The sequence below is a fragment of the Buceros rhinoceros genome, unplaced genomic scaffold (assembly GCF_000710305.1).
Source record: "Buceros rhinoceros silvestris isolate BGI_N320 unplaced genomic scaffold, ASM71030v1 scaffold2213, whole genome shotgun sequence".
NCBI lineage: Eukaryota > Metazoa > Chordata > Aves > Bucerotiformes > Bucerotidae > Buceros > Buceros rhinoceros.
The window spans coordinates 1,009-27,434 of NW_010401672.1; the positions used below are offsets into that span (position 1 = coordinate 1,009).

At 38.3% G+C, this 26,426-nt stretch overlaps 1 protein-coding gene across 1 annotated transcript in view; it reads left to right on the plus strand.

Annotated features, from left to right (window-relative positions):
• Positions 1-2,598: 2,598 nt before the first annotated feature.
• Positions 2,599-26,426, plus strand: part of NUBPL (nucleotide binding protein-like) — a gene marked incomplete at its 5' end in the record, with an annotated part of 68,732 nt that continues 44,904 nt past the window's right edge. The window contains 4 exons of the mRNA XM_010132347.1: positions 2,599-2,677; positions 6,184-6,272; positions 19,328-19,367; positions 19,458-19,548. Coding sequence (XP_010130649.1) covers positions 2,599-2,677; positions 6,184-6,272; positions 19,328-19,367; positions 19,458-19,548 — 299 coding nt within the window. The remainder of the gene's footprint in view (positions 2,678-6,183; positions 6,273-19,327; positions 19,368-19,457; positions 19,549-26,426) is intronic.

The following is a 26,426-nucleotide window of genomic DNA, read 5'->3' on the forward strand; positions in this document are numbered from 1 at the left end:
CTATTGTGAGAGGTGGAGCATGTTTATAATAATTTGGCATACTGTGAAAGCTGTGAGGCGTCTTGTAGAGACGTAATAGTGTCTGGGATTCTGTTTTGGGTTTTGGTAATTTATTTTTTAAATGGTGTTCTACTGAATTTTTTTTTTTCTATAGGATAGATACATCATGTGCCAGAAGGCCAAGCAAAATTGAATCACTGGCATTTGATTATTTAGAAATCTGACTAAGAGCTACTGCAGACTGTTGCTGTTGTGGAAAAAAAGTGCTGGAGAAGTTTGTAGCTGATAGAAGATTAGAAGCTCTTCATATGAGGGAAGAGGGCTCAGTCGAAGAGTGAGTGTTTAAAACAGGTCTGCATTTCTAGGATAGAGAGTGAGAAAACTGCAGTGGTGCTTTTTTGGCTTTAATCCAATTTACAGCTAGGCACTTACATAGTGTGCAGCAGAAAGAGTAGAGAATTAGGGATTAAAAGATGGCTATTCAGTGTGTCAGTATGTCAAATGAGGGATCCAGAGCCTATCCTGATTTTAAGTTCCCTTTTGTCCCATGTGTTGCTGCTTGCAGTTTGGGATTAGCTCTAAGTCTATAATGACATTAAAAGGGTAAATTGAGAGTCCTTGTGGTGGATTAAGAGCACCAGCTTTAAAAGTAACTGGCACCTTCACATAGCAAAGCTGGAATTTCTGTCTGTGGAATGGGCTGCAGCTGCTGAATATTGGGAGCGCTTCTAATGTAGGGAACCCTTCACCATATAGGTCGACGACAGCTCATTAACCTGTGCCTCCATCCCTCCCAGGCTGAACCAGGGAATTTGGGTGGTCTGCAGAATTTGCTTCAAAGTAAAGTATCATCTGCTAACGTCCAGTGGGAATAATAGGCCCTACCGAGTATGGAAAAAAGTATCATAAAAGATGAGCAAAAATTAAATTAATGATCTCATAGAGTCTCTGGATGTTTAGCAGTAGTTTAGGCTATGTTGATTAACAGCTATTTATAGCAGCTTTTTGTGAGCTGATTTTTTTTTTCTTCCTTCTTTCTGTTGGTATGATGTCTTTTATCAGGCTCGTTCCTCAATAAAGCATTTGGCAACTTAGAAGAAATCGAGGAATATCACCAGATTCTCCACTGAACCCAGAATTAGGTGTACAGGGGTCCTCGGTGATATGTGAATAGAACTGTTTGTATTTGGTTGAAAAATCTGTTACTGGAAAATGTAATCAATTTCATAGTTAATATTCCCTGAAAGACAAAAAAGGGAACCCACATAAGGAAGATGCATCAGATACTAAACAACTCTTAAGTGTTCCTGTAAAATAGTTAACAGGAGGAAAGATATGGATCATTTTGTCATTAACATGGACCTATATCATCTCTACAAGGACCACGTATAGTAAAACTCACCTGCCTAAGAGAACAAACATAGTAACAGTTGAGTAATTTTGTACCTGCATAAGGAAAAGCAAAGGAGGCAAAATTTACTGTTTTTTTTACAAGACTGCTGTCTGCCAGTATATAGAGGGACTGTGTCTAATACGGCCTTTAACAACTTTTATTTCTTCCCCCCCAAGGATTTATTGTGGCTAAGTTCAGAGCTTAAAAATTGTTAGTTTGGAAGACAACTATCTCGCAAATTGATTGCTCACAAGGCAGTGGCCAAATTCAAAGGCTAAAGTGAACTTTGATTGCGTTGAGAATCTTGCCAGAGAAGTTAAAGAAAAGGGTCTTTTTAGTTATTTATGCCTGTAATTTGGACGCTGCAGAAAGAATATCTTCTTTATCTATTAATGTAGCATTTGGTTTTCTTCTAAGTACCTGGTGAAAGCTTCATTTCTTAGTGAGAGAAGTTGCAATGGAAACTTTACTGTGTACTGGGGTAAGAGATACAGTAATTATATAGGTGGACCTTGTGCTGAATATTGGTCAGAAATCTTTAGAGAGGTCTACCTGGGCAAATTAATATCTTGTTGAGAAGATGAAGGTGAAGTAAAAAGGATGATGTAGTGATGGAAAAACAGAAGGTGAAGAGGAGTTACAGTTCTTTACCACAGTCCTTTATCCTTTAAACGTCTTTTTTTTTGGTGGTCTTGAGCTCACCAGTGATTGGATGAGACCATGACGGCTTGCCCTAGTACTGCAGAAAGAGGAAACCCCAGCAGTAGTTGGCCTGTGCTAGAGAGCGTTTAGCTAGGGAGGGGAGAGACTTTAAAATCGTTGGTAGGGAGGTAAATGTGAACATCTGTGGGTGTTGCAATTTGGTTTTTGCTGAATAGACCCAGAGAGTACTTTTGTGTTTTCATGCGTCAACAATATATTTATTTCTAATTTTGTGTTCCCTTTGCCTGATGGAACATTGGTAAGGCTCATACTCTGGATGAAGGAGTCAATAATTTAGCATGCACTAGTTCAGTATATTTTTTCAAAGTAGCTTCCAGTGTTGTGAAAGTACATGATTAAATCATATGGGCATGGTTATACTGTCAGTTATATCTTGAGAGTTTAAGCTGTTCTGAACCTGCAGTAAGGCAACAAAAAGATACAGGTCTCTGGAAAGTATTTTCCAAGTGTAGTAAACTTGAGTGATTCAAACTCTTCCACAGGTGGGAGGAGAAGGAGAAATGTTAACTTGAGAACAACTGTTTTGAACTTGGTTATTGCTATACCAGCTGGAGAAGCGGAATGCTGTTTAATAGCAAAGGGCAGAAGTATTTTTATAAGGACAAGATGCAGCCCCAAGAATGTGGGAGAGTTGTATTACCTGAATCATTTTCCTGCAGAGCGCCGAGAGTGGCTGTAGCAGTGGTGTGTGCCGTGCTCTGAAAAACACTTAGAAACACTTTGTAATACTTGAATGTGCTTTGAGTGCTGCATTTTTGTCTGCAGAACTCTCATATTACTTACAAAAAAAATGATTCAGCATGAGTATGCATATGAAAATTATGTCAGAGGACATTAGAGAAACCCTAGGGTGCTTTTTTCCTTTTTTTTTTTTTTTTTTTTTTAAGTTGCCTTCTTGGTCCTGCTTATGGTCCCCTGTAATCTGTTCCTTCTGCCCAGGTGTTCTTTTTTGCCTTGGCTGATGTTATGGGTATGCCTGCTTTTTAGGATTTGTTTTAATGCAGCAGTACTTTGAAAGATGTGCTGATTTATATGAGGTGTGAGTTATATGAGTGGAAACAACTTATTAAAATTTAATTTAATTTTTTAATGATTATTATTGTAACTCATACATCTGGATTAGATTCAGTCAGCATGAGAAGTATCTGGTGTTGGTAACTTTGATTAACAGTTTTATGTTGTAGCGTCCAGGTGCATGCAAATTATTTTGTCTCTTGGGGAATTAAAACATTGTAAATGCTGCAAGAGATGATCTGGACTGTGCTGTGCCTGTCTTAAAAGGTACCTTGGTAGCTGCCATAAAGCTTTTCCAAGATAATTAAACCTTGAGTAAGGGGTTGTTATTAGTGTGCTAGGGATTCTTGCATACTGCAAATGCAGAGATAGTTGGGAGAAACAAAACTCAAACCTTGCCTTGTGGAGCCAGTACTTTCTGTGAGTAAGCTGCTACTTTTAGGCAGTGTGAACTCTTTACCTAACACATTGAATTGCTTGGTGGAGAAAACACCCTACCTTAGGCTATCTTTAGAGAGGTTCTGCCAGTGATTTACAGATTTTCTGAAAGACCTTTCTCCTATGATCCTGTAGAAAGCACCATGTTTACAAGCACGCTTGTGCTTTCTTTAACATGAGAACCTGTTACTATTTTTCTGTTAGAAGACAACTGTTTTATTGAACCATATCCAGGAACAAAAGCAGCGCTTCTTGGAAACGGGCATCTTATTTTTGAAGAGGTGCATAAATGTTTTTGAGAAACTGTGAGATTTATTGTTTCAGCTTGAAACAAAGATCGCCTTTGTAACCTGGAGTAGTGTCTGAATTTGCAAAGCCCCCCTAGGTAATTGAGGGATGTTTTTCTCCAGTGTGCATGTGTTTATTCTTCATTTCAGGAATTTTGGTACATGCATAGATACGTGCTGACTCTTAGGAGTAAGTGTCCTGTGGTGGTGAAGATCTGACTATGCCCCAGGAGGTAGTGAAGTCCAACTAGTTAATTAAGGTCATCCTAAATCTTCAGTCCCTTTAGGCTGACAACAAAACTAGTGAGTTGTAAGATTGTCATGGTTAGTGGATAGTCACAATCCTTCTTGGGAGAAAAACCCTCAGAAAATGGAGGGAAAAGATGTCAGTCAGATTTGAAACACTGTGTAGGTTTTTCTGCAAATATTTACTTTCATTTGAGAAGGAATTAGGTGGCACAGCCCTTAGATGATGTTTTGATGGTTCGATTAGCTGCTGACGCAGATAAAGAAATGAGTCATGAATCTTTCTAATCTCTTAAAATATGCATTTTGTACAAGAACAAAGAAGCTCTAATACCGTTGTTTTTGAAATCTAACATAAAAATGGATCTTTTCAGTCTTTTTGAAATTGCAACTTTCATACAGTAGGCAAGAAGTAGAATAATTTGTCAGAGTAACTCCTAAACTTTTTTGTAATAGCTTTCCCATGTTATAAAGAAATGTTAAAAAAATACTTTGCTCTGTTAATAAAAAAGTATATTGAATAACTGAATTTGGTTGGTTTTTTGTAGTAAAAACTTAACCTTTCAAAGTATGTTGCAGATCATGTATGGTAATGCATTTTTTTTCTTGGCTGTAGAATTTAAGATGTGTTTGAATTATATTAGGTAAATTTAACACTTAAATTGTTCAGCTGTCAAGGGTATCTTCAGGCTTCAATATCAACAGATAAAAAAAAGAGAAGAAGAAAAAAAATAAGCAACCCCCACAGAAAAACAAACCCTCAAACCCAAATCATTACCTGTGTTGTAGCAAAAAGAGTCAGTCTTGCTTCTCAGGTGTCTAGGCTTCTGCGAGTTAGTTTCTTCACCTTAATTGAAATTCAGTTTTATTTAGAAGTAGTGGCCTGAATATTTGGGTTTTTAATCTAGGTGCATTTCTGTTATTAATAAAAGAAGAACAAACTGATTATGATGCCACAGGATATATTCCAGGTTTAGAAATCCTGTTCCAGGGTAGAGATGCTGTATACTTGCATTAAAAGCCTTGTTATACTCTTCTAACCAGAAACTTGGTAGTTGTCGCCGAGCCTCATCTTCCTCTCTATCTTTCCCATCAAAATTGTGATAACAAAATGGCTTAATATATGATACCAAGTTATGAAATGGTCATCCAAGAAATGAAGCACTCGTTTTGAAACGCTCCCGGTGAAAGCCTGATGCAGCATTGTTGGAAAACCTGTTGCTGCCCCAACCTTTCAAACAAGCCCTTAAGCATGCTCACAATTCTACAAAATGTTGCATAAGTTAGTTTCTCATATTATAGAAACTTGATGTTAAGCACTTCGAAGGGCTTGCTCTTTACTGCTTGATTTGCAGAACTTGGTAATTGGTAGTATGCCTTGCCATCTGTAGGAAAAGTATTTTAATTTTCACGAAGTATGTATGTACATAAAAAAAGCTACAGAAATGAATCTTGTAAGTCTAGACTACGTAGCTGAAATAATTTTTATTTAAATTTTTTTGTCTAATGTACCATATGTAGTTGAATAGACCCATTTTTTAGCATTCTTTTGTGTAAATGCATTTGATGAAAATGCCTGCTTAACTGGCTTCAGAGACTTGTATTTCAGTATTTTCAAGATGTCTGCAAAAGTTTACTCTCACCATTTAAATGGAAGATTGAAAAATTGGTTTTATGTTTTTCACATTCCCTGTAGTCACTAATATCATTCAAATTGCATTAATTATAATATATTGACAAGCATAACATTTTTTACAATAACATTTCATAGCTTTTAAAAAAGTTCAAATATTATTTCTGCATCAATGTACATGGAGTAGAGAGATCATTGCTTAGCACGTTCTTTAATACAGTCTGTGGTCTCCATTGCAGGTAAGAAAATGTGCAGGTGAGGATTCTGTGTGTTGAGCATCTAGATTTTGTGAAGACATCTAGCTCAACTTGTAGAGACGTTGTTATATTTCATGCCTCATTTGCAATTTAAAGAGAAAGTAAACAGTTTTGAAATTTTGTTCAACTAATAATTCATAAAGACAGACATTTTGACAAGTGCTCACTTTTGTTTTTGTTCCTTGCACAGACAAAAGAAGTTGGTTTACTCGATGCAGACATATATGGACCTTCAATTCCAAAGATGATGAACTTAAAAGGAAACCCAGAATTAACATCAAGTAAGTGGAAGAGATTTTTCTTGCTCTCTTCCATGTACAGGCATGAGCATGGACCACTCCTTGGTGCTGCTTTGGTGTGGCACAGAGAGGGTGCAAACAGAAGCTGAAGACTTAGTGTATTTTTAAAAAATTTTTGGTTTTAGTAATGAGGTTACTTTCAAAGCTATCTTGTACAACTAGGAGCGTATTCAGGGTCCTTCTTTGTGTTGGTAGGGTTTGGGAGTTGCGTGGACTCCCAGACTAGAGTGACTGGAAAGCTTAGCTAGGACAGGAGGGTTCTTGTCAGTAGTTTTAAACTTGCTATACAGGATCCCACTGAAGAAGACCTCCCAGTTAAAGAAAACAAAGTAGAAAGGTTGCATCAAGTCTGTTTACCTTTCGGAAATTTAACTTCTGTTCACGCCAAAGACAAAACTGAAGAATGGCTTTATCCTGATACCCTGTACGTGTGATGCTTGGGTGTAAGGGAATGTGCTTTTTGGGAGGTGGTAGAAACGCTGAGGTGATAGGATTTGTTTAATGCTTTGATTTGCCTGTCCTATGATAAAGTGCATGTAATAATAAAAAATAAAAACATGTAACCACAGACAAGGACAGTCCCACACTGTAACACCTGGCCTACGTGTTAAAAAGTGCTAGGATCCTACTGAAGACAATACAAACTGGCAATACTTGTTGACAGGGAGAGATCAAGGATGGGTACCAGTTCAAATAGGGCATAAAAGGGCTTCAGTGAAATAATCAACTGTCAATACCCATTAATGTTTGTGGCAGTAATTGTTCAGTAAAGGCGAAGTTAAATATTCCTTCCACTTCCTTTCATACCATGATCTTTGTTTATTTATCATCAATCGTAGAATGATTTGGGTTGGAAGGGACCTTCAAAGGTCGTCTAGTTAGTCCAACCCCCCTCCCTCAGTGAGCAGGAACATCTTCTACTAGATAGGTTGCTCAGAGCCCTGTCCAACCTGATCTGGAATGCTTCCAGGGATGGGGCTTCTACAGCCTCTCTGGACAACCTGGGCCAGTGTTTTACCACCCTCGCTGTAAAAAATTTCTTCTTACATCCAGTCTAAGTTTCCCACGTTTAGTTTAAAACCATCACCCCTTGTCCTGTCTCAACAGGCCTTGCTAAAAAGGCTGTCCCTGTCTCTCTTATAAGCCCCTTTTAAGTACTGGAAGGCCGCAATAAGGTCTCCCTGGAGCCTTCTCCAGGCTGAACAACCCCAACTCTCAGCCTGTCCTCACAGCAGAAGGCTTCCAGCCCTCTACATCTACTCTGCTGTTGTCATAGGACGTCCATTTGTAACTGATCTTGATTAGATAACTTTGAGCTTCATATACATTTTGCTGTGTATTTTATCGATCCATTCCAAATATAAACCCATATCATGAGTCACAGATAAGAAACAAATTGCCCATTCTATTTCATATGGTCATACAAAATGAAGCTGCTAGGACTGCAAGAACTGAAGTGTGTATTGAGTCAGATATTAGGGCAGCCTGATTTTGTTTGTACGTAAATTTCAGTGACTGTGGATATTTTGGGTATACAGCTGAGAATTCTTTCCTGGCTTTTGTCTTCACACATTGTTAAAAATGGGGAATTCAATGTAATAGAAAGAAATTGGAGGATTTCCCTGAATTGAAATTGCTGCTGTTGACTTGTAAGCACTAACATTTTGATTGCTAAAATGTATTCTGTCTGCTTCTGCGTGGAAAGTACAAACAAGTATTATCAGGATTTAAGAACAAACCTTATTTTTTTTAACTGACAGAAAATGAATTTGTGTATTTCACAAGCTTGGCACATAACACAAGTCTACTAAGAATGTCACAGAGCAATTCAGTGTGAATTGTAAGAGAGTAGAATTTCTATTTCAGGAGTTCTGTTCACTTCTCTGTGTGGTTTTAACTCTTGAGTTGATGAGGCCGTAGAGCAACAACAGTGAAAGTGGTGACAAAGTAACTGACGTTTCATTGTGAAAACAGGAATTTGAAGAGCCTAGGAAGGTTTAGTTGTGAACGTAAAAGATTCCTTTAATGAGTGACAGATAGATAGGATAATCTTGCAAGGAAGTGATCCAGCATAGGTCTATATATGCATCTATAGATATAAAAAGACGTATGACCCTTATATTTTGGAATAATGAGGTTTGGTGTTATTTCCAATTCCTTACTACATTTTGAATAATAAAACAAAAACTCAGAACTAATATCGTTTCATACAGAAAGTGAACAAACTCAGGAAATTCCATGTTAAGGATGTGCATTAACAATGTATACCTAACAATAAGTCCATTAAAACCATTTTTTTAAATAGCATAGCAATCAAAAATTATGTTTAAAGTCTATTGCTGTCTTCAGTGTGAGGCTTGGATTTGAAAATGAATCTGTGGAGTAATCCTGGGAGGATCTGAGCACTCTTGCACTCTTTGATTCCTATTTCTTTTCTCCCATGAAGCAGTTGAAAAGGGATTAGGGATGCCTGGTACCATACAGAATAAATCCATGCAGCAATTACAGAATAGAAATTATAATAGTTATACTATAATTTAAGTTTTCAAAATGAATTAGGAGTTCTTAGTGAGGAGAGAGTCCGTATAAAAGGATCATACTCTGTTAATTTAATTTTATGAACTGCAGTACATTGGAAAGTCTGCTAACATTTAATGGAGTGTCATTCAAAATACTTTAAGTAAATGGTCAGGGAAATTTTGGCTAGTAAGTTCACAAGTGAATTTAATTAGCTAATGGAGGTTTATCTGACTGTGGAATAAATGTTAACTGTAGCTACAGGGGCATATGCACAGGGCAACGCTTATAACACAAGTAACAAAAGCATTACTTCTATTCTTTCCCCAAATAATTCACTTAAAAGATGGTCTCTGGTTTAGTGAACTGCATAATTTCTTTTTTTTTCTTCCTTTTTGTTTAAAGCTACCATTTGTAATAGTTTGCAGAGATTAAAACCTTAATATATTGCCAAAAAGATGCTGCCATTTTGCCGGATAAATGTAACATTTCTTCACTTAATTTAAATGATTATGAAGGTTTTGGTGGGCTTTTTTTCTTTATGACCATTGAGTGGTCTCTTATTATTTTTGTTGTCATTTCATGATGTCATTAGTGTCTTTTTTATTTCTTAATAAAATAGCATATTCAAAAGATCAGTAGTGGGCATCTAAATTTTCTAAATTTGGAATAAAATGGAGTTTCTGAGAGAAAACTAGCAGTAGTTGTGTCTGGCCCCATTGGGTCTAATAATATTGCAGGAGCTATAGAAATGAAATTACTGAAGAAATTCTGAAGTCAGAAATGGACACTGGCATTTTTTCACTGAGACACATTTACGTGTCTGCTAGTCTTCAGAGCGGTGATAACAGAATCTTGTAACGGTGGTAATTTAAAATAGAATTTGTTGTGACTGTTTGAAGATGTCTGCTGGAAATAGCTGTATCAAGGGATTGTGATGCATCCTTTTGAGGGTTATAAATAGAAGATTTGGAGTGAACTTGTTAAACAGAGAAACTGTTACATAGGTAAGGGAGTTATTGCAGTAACCATGAAGTCTCTTAATCTTACATAAGGGTGTAATTTTAAAGATACAGCTTGTATTCTCATACAAAGTTATCTTTATCATGCATTACCAGTGAAACTGCATCACAATTAATTTAAATAAAAAACTGAAGTTGATTCTTTAAAAAAAGTGTTATTTGCTACCACTATTACCCCTTGATTTGCGAGCATGTTTTTAGGTTGTGTCCTGTCAAATGATATGCTTCACTGGTTCTATTTGGAAAGAAGTCTGAACTGAAAACCTATGTTTTATTTTTAGTGATGTCTTATCCCAGTTTATCTGGATGGCTGGAGTAGTCCCATGTGTCTTACATATGACGAAATAGTACAGAGTGTTGTAATTCATTGTGGTTTATATCTTGGAGGCTCTTTCACATGGTGAAAAATGAAAATGGGGAGAATTCTCAAGTGTTGAGTATTTTATTCCAGACCTTGACTACTGCCCTCGAGCCTGTCACAATTTACCTCAAACTCATCTAATTCAGCTATTGTGGAGTTCACTTGTGGAAAAAATTGATGACCTTTACATGGAAGGAAAATGAGGTTGAAGGTGTCCTGGTTTCAGCTGGGATAGAGTTAATCTTCTTCCTAGTGGCTGGTACAGTTCTGTATTTGGGATTTAGCATGGTTTAGTTGTTGCAGAGTAGTGCTTATCCTCAGTTAAGGGCTTTTCAGTTTCCCATGCTCTGCCAGCAAGCAGATGCACAAGAAACGGGGAAGGAGCATGGCCAGAACAGCTGACCTGAACTAACCAAAGGGATATTCCGTGCAATGGGACGTCATACCCAGCGTATGTATAAGCTGGGGGGAGTTGGCTGGAAAGGGCCAATTGCTGCCCAGGAATTGCCCAGGCATCGATCAGCAGGTGGTGGCAGTTGCGTTGTGCATTGCTTTTCTTGGGTTTAATTTCTTTTTGCTATATTGATTGTTATTATTGTTAATCTGTTCTCATCTCAGCCTGTGAGTTGTACTTTTTCTCTCACTGAAGGGGGAGAAGTGAACAAGTGGCTGTGTGGTGCTGAGTTGCTGGCTGGGGTTAAACTGAGACAGGAGGACACCCAACTCTGCAAGGAATTATTTATAGGCGTGTACTTGTTAGCTGCTGTTTAAAACACAAAAAAACCTCTAGACAAAGTAAGGCAAAAAAGTGTGAGAAATGCAGTGTAGTAATTAAAGGCTCTTACTGAAAACAGTCTTTTTTGGATAAATGGCAAATCAAATTTTACAAAAAGCTATTGCAGTGTAAATTACTGAATCACTGTAACCTGAAAAAATGCATTTCAAGTACTTGAAAGCGGAAGTATATTACTCTTCATGTTGTTAATCCTGCAGTGCAGTAATTGTGAGTGTTTTGGTATGGATTATGGCCAGCAAATACTCATTATATTATAAAATTCACTCTTAGATACAAATGGTTTGTCTGGTTCAACTTTTATACAAATTGGAATTAAATGGCAGAATGATTTTATAGTAACATGATAGATACGCATTTCACTGTAGATAGATAAACAAAAGAAATGATTCATTTTGCTGTTTATACACTGAGCACACTTACCTTTTTGCTGATTTCGGAGGAATGAATGTTTCCATCCCTCTTTTCTGCTAGAAGTAAAATTAAAGAACTGTAACTAATTCTGAATTTTCTTAATATTTTTACTTTGTAATTTCACTTTCATGTTTTTTTCCTCTGTGGGTTTCTTGCTGTGTTTTCCCTCTTTCCTCCCCCTTCTCTTAGAGTACAGTGGAGTGGCTTTTCAGAATAAATAAATGAAATGGAGTACATCAGAAATAGAAAAAATGTATTTTAATCCTTCCCGTATCGTGACCAGAGGCTAGAAGTGACATTAAGAGTTTAAAAGCTGACATTTCTTTCCTTTGCTTCAGTTGATAGTCTTAATCTTCTACAGTACATAGAACTTCACTTTATAAGTCATGAAATAGAATAAAATCACAGGAGGGTGTATGAGGGAATTCATGTGAAATGCAAAAGGGAATATTTAATATACACAGAAACACTTTTTTTAAAGTGGAGAGTCAATGAGTTTACTGTAGTTTTTATCTATGTCATGTGTGTCGTGGTCTTCTTTTTTTTTAATTACACATAATCCTTTGAACAGAAAAGACTTCCCTGTCTTTTCACCTACATTGGTTTTTTGGGTCTTGATTACAATATTGAGCCAAAGAAGGCTGAATTGACTCAAATGTATTGAATTCCGTAGTCCTACAGTGAAAGTCCCTGGTGAACTGGAATGTTTTTTCAAGTTAGATCTTAAAAGTAGTGCATAGAGAATGTCTGCCCCTCAAGTTCCTGCTTCTCCCTGTTCTGCTTTACTGTTGTCTGTCACACTGTTATGTGACTGACCTGGGCAGTCCCCCTCTCACAGAAGGAAATTGGGCCTTCAGATAAAAGAGGTTTTGTGTCAGGACAGAAGGTTGGATTAGCTTATTTCATTCCTTGTAGGTATAAAGAAGTAAAAGAACCCACCCAAATTAGTCTAATAAAGATTTTGACTCACTATAAACAAACTTTTTTGGCTCCATGGGGATCGGAGGACTTTTCAAAATGTGGGTTATTGTAGCGATTGTAGGAAGATGTTTGTGATGGAAGGTAAGTAACAGCAAGATACTCAAAACTAGTCCTGTGTTACTGTTCTAAAACTAACAAGTCAGCAACACTTGAAAGTGCCAGAAAGACGAGTAAATCACTGTGCTGTTTACTTGCACCAGACTCTCTTTTGCTGGAAGACTTTCCACCAAGCAATTGATTCTTTTGGTTTTAAGTAGGACGTATCTGCAAATCAGTTCTGTTTTTGAAAAAGCTCTTACAGAGTGTTGTTTCCTATGCAGTCTATCGGGAGGAAAAAGTGTGGAAAACCTACTCAGGTAATGGGATTGGACAACTGGCTGTGAGAATCAAATCTTTTGGAAAAAACCCTGCATTTCTTTATGCATTTGTTTCTTAAAGTTGAACTGTGAGCATTGAATCATGCTCTTTGAGTCTCATAGCTAGTTTGCTTTAGTTTAAGTATTGGTGATGCCTTCATGGTTAGATAACGCTGTTAGTGCAGGGTCTAATGGGAGAGCCCAGCCTTCCTTGTGTGGAGCTCTTCAGGCTTGAAATACATATTGCATTATTTCTGGGGCAATCCTGCAAATAACCTTCAACATAGTGTGAAGTCAAGCTTGAAGTCTCAATTAGTCTGTCACTTCCCATAGGACATTGTGGGCTTCTGGCATAAGAAGTTAAAACAATGATTTACAATTTGTGACTCTGATTAACCTTCTTTTGGTGACAGCATCCGTTCTCCTCTGACACAGGTTGATGTCTCTTTTTACTGCGGGATACTCTGGGGCCCTGTTACTATTTGTCCCCCTCTCCTTCTCTGCATTGTGGGTGGAACTCGCTTGTCTTTGCTCAGGAAACTAGTACTGCTTTAAACACGCTGGAGTGTGGCCCTTCAGAAGGTGAGGCTCTCCCCTATGCCCACTGTCAGATCTACTCGCCTTGTGCAAATCTCAGCTCCCTCAGGCATCCGAGTGGCAGGAGACATCTGTATTTACACAAGTAAAGCCCAGCCTTTTTGTTACTCTTCCTGTCCTGTGTCTCCTTCCTTCTTTCTTCTTCCTTCCTTCCCCATCCTGTCTGAAGCCTGTGTGTCCCTGACTGGAACCTGGATCCCCCTGTTACGGAACGTTGATCTGGGAAGGTGGCTTTCCAGATGAACAGCAGTTCCTTCCACTAATACGTAGTGACAACCTTACAAGACTGACTGACTGCTGAGATTACCAGAAGGTGCTGTGTAAATTGGAGTCCCAACTTAGACTGTGATATTCTGTAATCACTGCAGTGTGAAATTGTATGCAATTAAAAAACAGATGAGGCAAAAATTTCTGAGATTTTACAGTGACCATGCTGCAAATCTGTTTCAGTTAGTCCATGTGTATGGCACGTTAATTGAGTTTGTCTCAGATAATCTTGTGTAATGCACTGGAATGCGCAGGCTGTTCTCCAGCGTGTCTCTAACTAGCACGGTGGCTGTGCGTTTTGTTGTGTCATACGTCTTCTGTGTTTCAGGCAGCGAGATGTCACTGAGATGTGAGGAGGTAGAAAACAGCGATTTGTCACGAAAACTTCAGCTAATGATGAGCTGTGCAAACAGCAGCAGAACCTTTAGCTTTTTGTGCAGAAATACTGACTTGCTTGTATTTTGATGTATGCAGAGGAGTTACAGTATGGGTTTTATTTAAATAATGTACTGTGAAAGATGAAGGAATGCTTATGAGCTGCTCAGAAACACACTTCTAAAGCTGCTGCTTTAATGCTTAAATGTGAGATGCTAAAATGTTGTTTGGAGTCTTCAGTATTACAGATGATACATAGTGTAACTTTCTACAGCTTTTTCTGTTGTACGCTGTTTGTACCTGAGTGTGCTATTTAAAATTTTAATTCTTTCTGGTATATTTGGTAGTTTCAGAGGAAATACGTAACTTCAGCAATACACCTAAACCATTTACATCTCCTAGGTGTTTCTCAGTTGTACATTATGTGTTTTCCTACCTTGGAAGATGCAGTAAGTGGAGCCATGGTTCTGTTTGAGCATCAGACCTTGGGAGGACACGGCGTAGGTCTCCAAATCCACAGGATTCTTGAATAACCTACAGCAAGTTTCACAGTCCAGGTCTCGATTTCCTCATCTGTAAATGAGATAATAAGTGTCCACCTCAGAAGCATTTTGTTAGGTCAGAATGTTCATTTTGGGTGCATGGATGTTATGGGACTAGGACTTGTGTAGAAGTTAAGAATCAGGAAACAGACGCATTCAGAGCAGAGCCCAGAGCTTGCAGTGGGGTCTGTGCTGGCAAACACTTATGCACTGGTGGTGTCTTTGGAAATGTTTGGAAATCTGCATGCAAAAGTCAGTTGGATGTTTTTAGCTGGAAAATTGTACAATTATTCTACTTCTTGATAGATGTAACTATTGATCTTAGAAAGGCTTAAAAGCACCACTTTCCTGCTTGATGACCAAAATCCAGATAGGACAGACAGGTGACTTCCACTGTTAAAATTTATTGAAGACCAACGTAAGTAAAATAAGTAGTTACCATTCTAGATGTCTCTGATCTTAAGTTCTAGTGGCAAGTTCCAAAAATAGCGGAGTGCAATAGGAAATCTTTATCAGGGAGGAAAATTGGAGCTTTGCTGTTCTCATCTCGTGTTTGGATAATTTTTTTGGCTTTGGAATGGTAAAAAACCCTAGCTTACCCCTTATTTTAGACACTTAAATTCTGAGCAGGTCCTCTGCATTAGTGCTTGCTGAGCTAGTGAGCTCAAAATAGATTTGCTAGGGTGTTGCATGATCCACTATACTCATATTTAATAATCATAAGCTACCTTGGTTTTCTTAAAAGCACTATGCCTGCTAAGGAGGTAGGTGTGGTGTAACATCACAGTCTTCTGGAACAATGATCTTTACTTGCTCTACGAGGTGAGACTGAATGTAAGCCTTTGCTTGCTCTAATGTATCAATCAGTAGACCTCTTCCAAAACTAAATCAAGAATTGAAATGTCTCCTTTTGGCACCACATAGCTGCTTACTTGCTGCCCCCCAGCAGGATGGAGAGAAAATTGGAAGGATAACTGTGAGAGAACTCATGATTTGAGATAAAGATTAATGGGTAAAGCAAACCAAGGGGTTCATTCACCACTTCCCACGGCAGGCAGGTGTGTAGCCATCTCCAGGAAAGCCATGCTCTATCACGCCTAATGGATACTTGAGAAGACAGATGCCATAACTCCAAATGTCCCCCTTCCTCCTTCTTCCCCCCACTTTTTTTTTTTTTTTTTTTTCCCCCCCGGGATTAATCTCTTGTGTTTCCCCCCCCCTTCTGCTTACTTTTCATACTCGTAGGATACAGTCAATTCATTTTGCAATCCCTTTGTATTACTAAGCTGCTTCAGTCAAACTGGTCGCTTGCATGAAACTCTTCTCAGTTCCTGTTTTAGCCTAATAATTATTTTGCGTATTTGTTTCAGCTTTAATTGATTTTTTTCTTTTTACTTGATCATCCCCCCACCTTTTTTTTTTTTTTTTTTCCCCCCTGAGCATGATGTCATATGGTCTGGAATTTCCCCTTGGTCAGTTGGGGTCAGCTGTCCCAGCTGTGTCCCCTCCCAGCTTCTTGTGCCACCACCAGCCTACTCACTGGTGGGATGGGGTGAGGAGCAGAAAATACCTTGACTCTGTGCAAGAGCTGCTCAGAAATAAATAAAACATCTCTTGTATTATCACCCCTATTTTTATCACAAATCCAAAACACAGCACTGTACAAGCTACTACGAGGAAAATTAGTTCTATCTCAGCCCAAACCATCTGTACATCCTTTTTGTGCTGCACTAGCTTATGGCCACCATTGAACAGCTGTGTTGGGCTTTCTAGAGCAAAAGAATGGTGTTACCTTGTGAGGATAGTCTGCAAGGCTTTGTTTTTCTGGGGAAAAAATGTTTTAAAAAACAATTACAAAATGCAGAATATCCGTCCTAATGTCTTCAGCATCATTCTTCCTCTCATCAATAACAACCCAGCCTTCAGACCAGTCCAGAACTCTTTCAATCAGCAGTCTGCTGTAATGCTGTCGTGGATTTGCGTGTCTGCCTTTTCCGGTGCCCTGCTTGTATCCTACCAGAAAAGGCATGTCATTGACATTTCATTGGTGCTCTGCTGATCTTATTGATCTAATTTCGTATGTTCACAGAAAACACAGTGCCTTCTTATTTAGGGCTGTAAAGCTTACTGAAGAGTTGTAAACAAGGGTATTTTATTGATCCCTTTGCATGGGTGGCATAATGTTGCTGTGTGTTGTGATTTGAAGAAATCTGTTGTGTGTTGCACTTCTGGAACTCTATGGTAGGCGTCTCATAACAGAGAAGAAAGCGTTAAGTCTACTCTGAAAGCAGTGGGGAATTAGAGATGTTGCTGAGATCTCATTAAGCTAAATCTTCTTTACATGTTATGTTTTAGAAAATCTTCATGAGGCCCAGGGCGAAGGAGGAGGAATGCCTGTTGCTTTTGATGAGCCGAGGATGATTACCAGCGCCCACTGCAGCACTTTAGATTTGAGATAGCCGTACGAATGCTTTTCAGCAGTAGGCAAAGCAGTGGGGTGCTCTGCAGTATTTTACATGGAGAATATGCAGAACGTTATAGCCAGAATATACAGCAGGTTGCGAATTCTTCTTGTGCATTGTATAAATTTGATTAAATCTTGCTGCTTGGAGCAGTTTATAGTCCTTGTTGTTAACCAAAGAAAATAAGATCCAGTTTTCCTAAAATGAAACTACAGTTGAGAAACAAACAGCGCACGTCTTTTAACCACAGAGAGGCCCCGCTGGCCACTCGGTAGGTCAGTGTTTGTGCGCTCTGACAAACCTATTGAGGTGAAGGAGAGGGAGATCTCCGAAGGTGTGTCTGTTCTGTGAGATTCGTGTGTCTCCCTGGGCTCTGTACAGAAGAAAGTGTCCATGCAGGTGATGGGTGTCGAGATGTTAGCCTCTGCGTATTTGACTGAGATATAGAGCACTTGGATTGAATTGAGGAGTGGCAGAGTATTTTGGTGAACTTTCTCAGAATGCGTGAATGTTTTCCATTCTTCTTACCTTCAGTTCCTGGTCATCGCGTGCGGAGCAGCCAAGGATTGGCCTTCCCTTTTTGTTTTCTTTTGTTTTTTCTTAAAATCACTCCTATTTCCTGGTAAAAATGAAGCAAACTTTGAATCTGCAGTGGTGCATGCTGTTGCAGATGCTTTTTTTTCCTGTTTCTATTTAAAAAACCCTCTCATAGGTTAACAAGTAGTAATTTTTCTCAAGACTTCTAACAATGTAATAACCTGTGGCAGTACATATGTTATTTACAAGGACACCAAAGCGTTGCCTAGAGAAGGCTCTAGGCTCAAGTTCAAATGTCATCAGCCTCTTCATAACACAGCTATCCTACTGCAGTGGGGAGAAGTAAGACTGTGAGTCCTAGAAATGCCATTAGACAATGTAATGCCACCAAAATAAGCCCTGACTGAACAAGGAAAAGACCTGCACAGACAGAGGTGTATTACACTGGTGCTGTGCACCAAGCCTGTCTCTTTCTGAACACCATAATCATGCAAGTGATTTGTTTAGCTTCCTCTTCTGTTCCTCTTGATTTGTAAACCAAAACATCCAATTCTTCTGCCATATTTCTACAAAATTACATGGCTTGAATGCCCACTTATTTGATTGCTTGAAAGCTTTCATCCATAGAGTTTAGCTGTTTAATTTGTGTGCTCTTGGGTTGTTATTTGTCTGAATTTGGAGTTCAGCTTTGAACAAACTGCATTATATTGGCATTTTTTTTTATTTTACTATTTTTATTTGGGTAGATCAAAGGTTTCTGTCAAAAAATGTGTAGGAATGTATTTTTTTGTTGCTTAAAGTATTATTTCTGTTTTCCACTGGTTCCTACCTGTGCGTGCTCTTAAAACAGCTAGACCAAATAAAAGCCTTTTCTTTGGTGTGTGTGTGTGCGCACACCATTTTGATGTAAGGTGTGTGTTTAGGTGGTAGAGATGGTAAAAAGGAATTTTTGGCTTTGAGGTTTTGTTTTGAGTGCACTTTTTTTTGTTTACATTCTGCTTGTTTACCCCTTTGCCAGCAGAACAATTACAATATTTCCCTCCCTCTCCCCCCCCCCTTTTTTTTTCCTTGACCTTGGAAAGCACAGGAATATGGAGCATGATAAGGTCGTTACCTCTCCAACATTCAAATAAGCATCTTTGTTTCTATTGAAATTTTAGAAGTCCTGCAGAATTCTGCCGGTCCGAAGAAACCCAGGGCTTCTTCCCCAGAGCTGTTGACAGCATCTAGTTTAGGGGTGGCTTTATTTGCTACCTGTCCTCTGGGGTTCCAAAGCAGGCTTATTATACTGGTGTGTTAATGGGAACTAATCTGATTCATGAGATTAGTGAATAGTGTAGTTTAAAATAAAAATTTAAATCCCATTGTATTGTAGGACTTTGATTTTTTTTCTTCTATAAATGACTCAGCATTTAGCAAAGTGTTGCAGAAGTAGAGGGCTGCCTAATAAGGGATGTATGCCTCGCAGCATGGGAATTTCATAAAAATAGATGAACTCAGTTTTGGCAGCAGAAAGTGACATTGTATTACAGGCAAATGCATTGTTATGCTGGCAAAAAATGAATGGTATCAGTGAAATGTAATAACCCGAGAAGTGGGGCCAGGTTCTTGGGTAGAACAGATAAACGCATACACATATTGAAGGTGTGAGGGGAAAAATAGACAAATGCTTTTAACAGAGAGGGAAACCTACTCTTAAAAGAAAAAAAATTGTCTAATCTTCTTTCTTTAAAAAAAAAAAAACAAAACAAACAAACCAAAACCCCCAAACCATCTGCCCCACCAAAAAACCCAATGTTTCCTTCTGTTTTAGAAAATCTAATGAGGCCCCTTAAGAACTATGGAATCGCATGGTGAGCATACATTTTAATTTAAATCAAGCTTCTTTACAGACGTACTTGGTATTGTGCTGCATTGCTTAAGTTTTTGCTTTGTTGTTTCAGCATGTCTATGGGTTTCTTGATAGAAGAGACTGCCCCGGTTGTGTGGAGAGGGCTCATGGTTATGTCAGCTGTTGAGAAATTGTTGAGACAGGTAAGGACTTAGGTACATATTTGTGTTTCAATCTAATCAGTTATTTTAAAATGCATTTAACTGATACATGAGTTTCCTTGATGTTACCTCATATATTAGTTGTGAGCATTTTTGTATCTTGGCCTTCAGTTTTTAAGCATTTAATCTTAACTTCAGGTAAGAGGGCAAGTTGACACTTTGTGTTTACCTGCCCCTTCAAACAGAGCTGTTGTTTCATGCATTTGAGTGAATCACCCCATTTTGCCTGCCTTCTCATTCCTTTTTATGTTGTTTTATGCAATTGTTAAAAAAGAAGAAAAAGGGGGGGAGCATTTTGAAGTTGCCTAATGATTTGAATATATAGGTATCTATGCACACCTACAGCTGTATTCCCTTATGTGCTTGTTAATTCACCAACACTAAGAGTTCTTGGATGGTGTTTGACATATGACAGGTACATGAAAATCATTAGGTACCATCTCTGTGCAATGCAGATCGGTTGTTAATAAATTTCCTGGCATATGGATGCGGGATGGGTTTTTTATTTCTTGACAGATATTCTTTTTTTCCCTCTAATGGTGAATAGATCTGTGAAGTGCTAATGAGACAAACAGCTGAAAAGATGCATTAAGGTTGCATGTTTAGACTTTGGAGTGACCCAGATTGTTCACAGCTGACATCCATTCCAGGGATTTAATGTATACAGTTTGGAGATCACTAGGTTTCTGTATGTCTTTAGTAAATGCCTCCAAATCTTATGCCCCTTAATGACTAAAAGAAGATTCCCCCCCTCTGCTGCCTTTTTTCATTTTTACTGAATTTTCCTCTAACACAGACTTTACGATGGAGGCAATGATTGCCCTGGTCAGAAAAGCCATGCATGTATCTGCCAAAATTTCAGGAAGAAAATCTTTGTCTAGATTTGGCCTTTAAAAATAGGGGGTATCCATGCCAATAGCTGTGGAAGGCTGTTCTGACCTCTTTGTGTGGTGTGTTTGAGTTGCTTTGGCCAGGCTCACAAAGAGTCTGAAACCTCAAAGGTAGAGCTCAAGTTAGCACCTGCTGTATTGGCATACTCCACCCCGGGAGACTGAAGGCTGGCAGGCACTGCAGTGCCGATGCTTCAGTCAGTCGTATCCCCAGATGGGAAGCATGTGCCAGCATCCGTGTGGAGGGTGCGGATGATGCCGTGTAATGAGCTCGTTGCTCCCTAGCAACCGACAGAGCAGCTACATGCTGGCCGATTGTGCTGTAGGAACGAGACAGAGTCCATTAATGCTCGGGGCATCAGTGATTTCCCTGACAGTGCAACCTGAGTTCTGAAAGAGGAAAGCTTTACAGCTAAATTTCTTCTCCTCATAAGCATTTTAATTCTGCATTGATGACCAGAGTAGTCTTGTATCTGTGCTGGAAAAAGTTGTCTGCATCTTCTCCTTCCAGGAAGGAAGGTCACAGATCGCAGGGAGAACTAGCAAGATATATCTGATGTACAGGTGATTTGTAGAAAACAATTAATAAATTTTCCAGACTGATGCATGCTATTTTGGTTCTCAAAACTGGGATCTCCCTTCTGATATAGGTACTAGTCAGTCTCAAAAAGGGGTCAACTGTAGAACCAATAGCATTAGAGTCTTGGACACCTTAGCGAGAAAGGGGACAGCATGTGATGTTTTAAAAGATACTATCATTCCATTTTATATTAGAAGTAGTTTTGTGATCTGTTGGGGCTTTGAAATTTTTTCCTTGTTTTCTCTTTATCTGTTCTGGTTGGTCTTAGCTATTACCTTTTGTTTGACAAGATAAAGTCACTTGCAAGAGTAAAATACTTCTGCTAGTATTTAAATTTCTAAAACCATATTCTTAAGAAATAGCTCCTTCACCTCTAGAGCTACATATAAACCATTTAAATTAGCTCTCTAATCTAGATTTATAGTATAATGTAAGTGTAAGGAGCTTGTGTGCATTCAACAAGCTGATAAAATACTAAGTTCTTAGAATAATTAAGTCAGCCAGATAGAAAACACAGACGTTCCCAGACTTCTGCCTTAAAAAAAATGGTGGTATTTTGTAATGGTGTTTATTGTTAGATGGTGGAGGGAGGTTTTGATTCTTTTAAGAGCATCAGTACCATGCATTCCCTTTGTAAATAACTTTGGATGCTTGTTTGTTTCTTTCTGTATGAAGAAATTTGTCTTCCAGAATTGATCATACTTTAGATACTCCAGTAAAGCATTGAAGGTCCTAGTTTCCCAATTCATGAATGGGGACTTGTTAACTTATTAACTTGTTGACTCATAGTTGGTCTGTGCCTATAATGAGTATTCAAATATTTCTCTTACACTTGCAACTTAATTTCTGGAATTCTTAGTCTGCAAAATATGTTTGTTAAACATATACATTATGTGCTTTCTTATATACCGACTGCACGTAACCTCACCTTGTGATACGTGTACATTTGTCTTCTGGTTTTACCTCTTTGGTGGATGGTTGAATGGCTTTTTAGCACAGTCCAGAGTCCAACCTCATTTTTGTCTACTTTTGCTTCAACTCACATATGGCCAGGATGCACGTTGCTCTTCAGGTAGAACACTACCTTGTAAATGCAGGCTTTCTTTTTGCTGGTGTCAGATAGATACCAGTAGATAACAGGCAATGATACTGAAGATAAAAACTACTCCTTGGTGTTTTTTTGCTAATGTATATTGTAGAAGCAAGGATGGTTTTCTGGAACACATAATTTTCCTTAAACAGAGTTCAATGGAAATGTGTCTTATAATACAAAACAGCGTTACCATTTTAGTATAGTATATTACATACATATTGATGTATATGTATCAAATCAGTATATAAAGGAAAATATATAGCATATTGATTCTGTAAGGTGTTCTACATTTATTAATACAAGTACTGCTCTAGAGAAAAGAAGGAAAGTGTTAGTTTCTCTGATCTTGACATCCCTACCTTATTCTACATGTGTTACCAAGTTCAAAGACCATCAGAGAAGGAAAAAAATTCAGTATGCAGCAGATAAGTCAGCTTTTCTATTAAAAAAAATCAAATACAGGGACTACAGGAAAAACACAAGTGCGTATTTCAGCATGTCGTGCTCTCCTTGTATCTTTGTCATATTGATAGATAAAGTTGTATCACTATTAGAAGCACGCATTACCTACACAACATGGATTACAGATGTCAGCAATTCTATTAAGTGCAAACAGCCCCCTTGGAACTCTCCCCAGAATCTGCTCTCTTTTCAAGGCAGGGATCTCTGGTTAACATCCTTAACAGGATTTCTTACCGACGTGACATTTTAACATATGTTTTTGCAGGCTAGTCAGATCTTACCTGGCAAGACTCTTGTATTTCTTCCTTGTCGTGCTCTTCTAGAGCATCTAGAACATTTCATGTGTTGGCAGCATCCTTGGTATAGTATGGCTATAAAGCAAAGCTTCAGCGCTGTTAAGTGTATTGTGAACTCTAAAGGTTCCTTAAATGTACCTGATAAGGATGAACACATTTTCCCAGAAAGATGATGAAACTTTTCCTGGAAGGGCTTAATTCTTTTAAGTCCCTAAAATACTCTTATTACCTAATTGTAATTCCTGCATTTCTTTCATATTGCTTTTTTTAGCACCATTTTAGTGCCTGTTTTATAAAAGGTATGTACTGAAAGAAAATTAAAGTAAAACAAAGTTTCACTTGGAGGGATATAATTGGAAAGGGAAGAATACAGGGAAGTTAGCAAAAGGCAAATTGTTTAAAACTTCCAATGCAGAGCAGTTGCACATGAGCAAAAGGAGATGGTGCCTTGCACTTTAAAGCATGGGGCAGGCTTTATCCCCTAGATTTGTGTTGAAAACCATACATTCAGCAGAAGAATGCTCCAAATTATTTTATTAGCTCAATCCAAAGCTGAGTAGGGCTGTAGTCTGAAGATCCAGTCTTGTCCTTTAAAAAAAAAACTTTGTCAGTTTATATGATTATTACAGTTGTACATAATTTTCAATTTTGGCTAGAGATGGGGATTTTGGTGCTACTTTCCTTCCAAAGTTGTGCTCCACTAAGAGAAGAACTGCTTTGAAGCCAGCACTTGCCAGAGGTAATGGTGGTAGTATTTTTACAGAAGAGTATGTGTGAATATATATATATATATATATGTGCTCAAACGTTTTTTGGACCATAATTTTCTGATGCTTAGTTATCCTGCTTAAGTATTTGTAGAGTGTCATATGTTATTGGGAAGATGCAGACAGATGGATAAATTGTCTTTGAAATATTGAGCAGACTGTGGGTTGTGAGGTCTGGGATATTTCGAGAGCCTCCGTGAAAAAGCTGCCATAAAAGCAAGAGTAGAGTGAACAGAACAGTGAAAATTTATATTTAAAGATTTGGGATTAGTTTAACTTGGAAACAGTAGTGGTATTTGATTCCTGGAGAGCACAGACTATGGAGGTTATATTGTTTTGGGGTTTTGATCGTTGCCTGAAGTGACCCAGCTCTGTAGAGGAGACTATAGATGATTATTAATACTATTTTTGTTTTACACACATTAATAAATTACTATGTGCAGTTGCGACTGTTTGAGAAGTGTCTCTGTAGCTGTTAGTATCCTCCTTTTCACTGTTTAAATCAGAGGGGTTGCGTATACGGATTCGGGGACAGTTTTTCTTTAAACATGGTTTTTTTTAGGTATATGTAAATACTGAGCTTGGGAAGATAACAAAAATAGGTAAGATATTGAGAATAAATGTATTTATACATGGTAAAATAGGGCCCATGCTGCTATTGACTGTTTTACTGTGCACGTTCTACGCAACAGAATGTATACGGTGTCTATAGACATCAGTCTGATCTCGTTTATTATGTGTCTTTATAACATGCTGTGTTAATGTCATAAATTCTCCAGCATATAAATTTTCACAGTTTTGTACCATGTTATTTGCCTGTGTGTATAAATAGGTTTCCTGCAAACAGAACAATGCAGAAACAAGGGGAAACCATTCAAATTAGGAGGAGTGGTGTATTTTATTTGGAAGCAATACATGCCAAGATCATTGTCCATAAGGCAGTTAGGTGTACGTGCTAAGCTGTTTGTCCGATTGCTTAGTATGGTTTACTAAGAGCTGTCCTTCGCCTTCCGTTTGTGTCCACAGACTCTCTTTTGCCTTACATTTTTGGGACAATGGAAGTTTCATTCTGTGTTTATGCAACCTTCAGCACTGTAGTGAGTTATCAGATCTTGAGAGATGCACAGAAATACAAACACTAGTATTTACATCTTCCAAGTAAATCTGAACTATTTCCTTTGAGACTTTTTCATATTTATGAAATAAACTTTTTTTTTTTCCTATTGAGCACAATACATTTTATGTTTCAGATTCTCAAAGTATGTGTGTGTCAATGATACGAAATCTGTTAGGAATGCCCAAGATCAATGTAAATGCATCACTGGCATTCACCACAACTGACATCCATCAGAACATGAATGCCTTTTGTGGATACATGCACAATTGCTTAACTTCTGACGGTATGTGCTACCTTGCATATATATTCTCAAGCAGCGAGCCATCAAGGTGGTAAAGGGAATGAAGCGTGAAATATGTGAAGATGTACCGATAGAACACCGTTTTTGTTTTGGTTTTGAGAAGGTTAAAGGGAAATATGAACTGCTGTCTTCAAGTACCCAATGGCTATGTGCAGAGATGAGGAAGGTAAATGCTTCCTGGATGTGCACTGTGGTAGCACAAGAGGTAGTTAATGCAAGTTGCAATACATAATGAGAAATGTGAGAGGAGGTGGGGGTGGGTTGGTTTGGCTTTTCGCGGTGAAAGCAATCAGAACGGGTGGCCCAGAGAGATGCTAGAATCTCTCTTTTGGAAGATATTCAGAACTTAGCTGGGCATGACACTGAGTAACCTGCTCTAAGCTGGGCCTTCTTTGAGCAGCAAGGTGGCCCAGACAGGTAACCTCCTGAGTGCCTTCAAACCTCAGTTGTTCTGTGAATCTGGGACTAGTTCTAAAACTGGCATTCTACTGCCACTTTGGCTGTTGGTGTATAACTCCACTAAAGCCTTCAGCTCGAAGAGGAGAAAATGGTTCTACCTTGCACAGAGGTCACTGATTCGAGCACTTGGTCAAACCCTAAACTGAACTGCAAGTGTCTCTGAGTGCTCTGATCACTAAGCTAGACAGTTATACTTGCTCATCTCTCTTGCTCAAATGAATATGTAATTGTCTTGCAATCAAATGAGCAAGTTTCAGCGTAATGACTGAGAGCATCCTTTCCCCAGAGCGTTTCCAGTCATTTGGCCAGTCTCTTGAGGCTTTAGAGGCAGATCCCTGTAGGCAGATCTCCATAGGCAGAGACATTAAAGTTGAACCCAAATAAGCATTATCTCTTGAGTGAGCATCCTTAATATGAACTAGGAAATAAAAAAAAAAGAGGGATTTTTTTTATTCCTGTCATACCTCTTGCTTTGATAGAAGTATATTAATCTAGGAGAGGTTTAAAAGTGGGGATTCTAGGCTGTTTTCGTTGATGTGCTTTCAGGCATCTTAGAATTGAGTAGCAACGCCGTGAAGAAAGTTGTGCTGGTGACCTATGGTGATTTTTTTGGTTTAGCTTTAGTAGTTTTCTGTCTAGGATGCAGACCGTTTATGAAACTCGATCTAAGGTATTTGGCCACCCTCTGTAGTGCCTGGAGGATCATAGGCTGTTTTATTTATTTATGTTTTTAAGTCCTGCTATCAGTGTTGACCTTGAATATTGTACAATCTAAATTGAACGAGGAAAATACAAAGATGACAGCAAAAGACATCTTGAAATAAGAAGTCTCATGTGTAGACTTAATCTTCTATGTCCAAATTTTTTAGAAGAAAGATTGAAGCAAGACAAGCAG